Genomic DNA, 1843 nt, shown 5'->3' with positions numbered 1-1843 from the left:
GATTAATAAGGTTCCTGAGATTTTGTTAGAATAAGAACAAGGTGGGGGGTGGGATGGGAGGTCAATTATTCACCTAAAACATTTATGAAAAACACACCTTCTACACAAATAAATAAAAAGTCATCAGGCTTGGTGTAAACTGGCCAATACTGGCACCAACTGAGCCCAGGCTGAAGATGCTACATTCAAAGGGTGACATGTTTTAAAAGGGTTGGATGTTCTCATTCTTGAGTGCAGAAAACTCAGTCCCAACCTTCCGATATTTTTCAGGCGCAGAGGGAAAGGAGATAAGGTTCACACCCGACTTACTTTAGGGGAAGGTACAAAAGCAAATGCTTGGTGGAGCTAAAAAAAAAAAAACACCCTCCTCCTTCCTCAGGACCCTAGAGGTGGCAGCTCTGCATGCAGGGATCCCTTCATATTTCCTCCTAGTTCACTCACTCTCGGCGGCCACGGAATCCATTTCTGTGCCTTGGAATGGCCATGGGCAGGCTGGGGGTGGAGGGATTGAGGGGGCTCCGTTTATCCCTTTGCCTAGGAACACTTCCTTCCCTACCTCTCCCCAATGCTTTCTAATTAACCCTTCCTGGTCCCCGCCCTGGACAGGGCTGCTGGAAGCTTCAGGTACATTCTACCAACATCTCCATCAAATCGTCACCCCCCCCCCCTTGGACATAACTTCCCTTTGTGGTCGTCGTCGGTCAATTTGCATGTGCTTTCCTCTCTCTCCGGGGAAAGGGCTCAGTGCATTCGGGAAGCCACCCCCGTCCCCCTCCGCCCAGCCCTCTACTGGAAAGGGATCCAGCAGCTCGCCAGCAGGTCTGCAGTGAGGAGGAATCGCCTTAACCCGTTAAAGGGCGTTAGAAGATCTGTTCTCATTTGGGACCCGCTGAAGCTGGTCAACCTCCCTCCCGTTCCTACCGCCCCCACCCCACACACACCGGAACAGACCGGCACCTTTTCCCCGCTTTCTGGCCAGTTTTAACACGCTGTCTCTCTGTGCCCCAAACCTGGGATGGGGGAGGGGGCCTGCCAGAAGACAGGCGACCGGGGAAGAGGACAGCAGCAGGGCAGAAAGGAAACTCAGTAGTAGATCAGAGTTGAGACACGGTGTTTACTTACGAAATTGGGGGCTGGTGCTAGTTTCTGGTGTGGTGGTGGCAGCAGAGGAGGAGGAAGAGGTGGTGGAGGAGGAGGAGGCAGCATCCTGGGAGGGAGACAGGGTCCAGGAGGGAGTAGAATCGTGTAGGTAGGAGGAGGTAGCATATGCCGCAGTGGGCCACGAGGGCATGGCCTGGGTACTGGGGCTTCCTGGCGCCGGGGGTCGGGAGCCCGGCGTGCTACTGCTGAAGAAAGGGGCCGTGGCGGACGGGACCGTCGGGGGGGCCGCAGTGTTCCGTGCTGGGGTGGAGCGCGGGCTGGCCCGGATGGGCACCCGGTGCCCGGGGAAGCGGGTGGGCGCCCGCGTGATGGTGGTCAGGCGGGTGCTAATCCGGTTGGGCGTCCTGGAAGAGGCGGCGGCGCCGGCGGAGGGGGTGACGGGCGCCGCGGTGGAAGGGGTCGTGGTGGTGGTCTCCATGGCCTTGGGGAAGGAGCTGGGCTTGGAGAGGAAGAAGGGGTCCTGGCCCATCCCCTTGGAGTCCACCAGGTCGGTGGGCACGTACTCCTTGACGGAGCCCACCACGATCCATTTGAGGAGCATGAGGCTGAGCCCCAGGCCGATGAAGCCGATGAACAGGGGTACCACGCACAGCCACGTCTGCTGCCGGTTCCACACGATGCAGTCGCTGCAGCGTAACTCCCGGGGGGGCTCGGCCGCCCCTTCGCCGCCGCCGTCCGGGCC

The 1843-nt window shown here is 58.7% G+C and overlaps 1 protein-coding gene across 1 annotated transcript; it reads right to left on the bottom strand.

Moving 5' to 3' along the window:
- Positions 1–1114: 1114 nt before the first annotated feature.
- Positions 1115–1840, bottom strand: LOC103605989 (pro-neuregulin-3, membrane-bound isoform-like; the record flags this gene model as incomplete). The annotated part of the gene is made up of 1 exon (XM_008590585.1): positions 1115–1840. A coding segment is annotated over one exon (726 nt), but the record flags the coding sequence as incomplete, so codon positions are not given.
- Between the last annotated feature and the right edge of the window lie 3 nt (positions 1841–1843).

The sequence above is a fragment of the Galeopterus variegatus genome, unplaced genomic scaffold (genome assembly GCF_000696425.1).
Source record: "Galeopterus variegatus unplaced genomic scaffold, G_variegatus-3.0.2 Scaffold6217, whole genome shotgun sequence".
Classification (NCBI taxonomy): Eukaryota; Metazoa; Chordata; class Mammalia; order Dermoptera; family Cynocephalidae; genus Galeopterus; species Galeopterus variegatus.
This window is presented reverse-complemented; position numbering and strand designations above follow the sequence as displayed.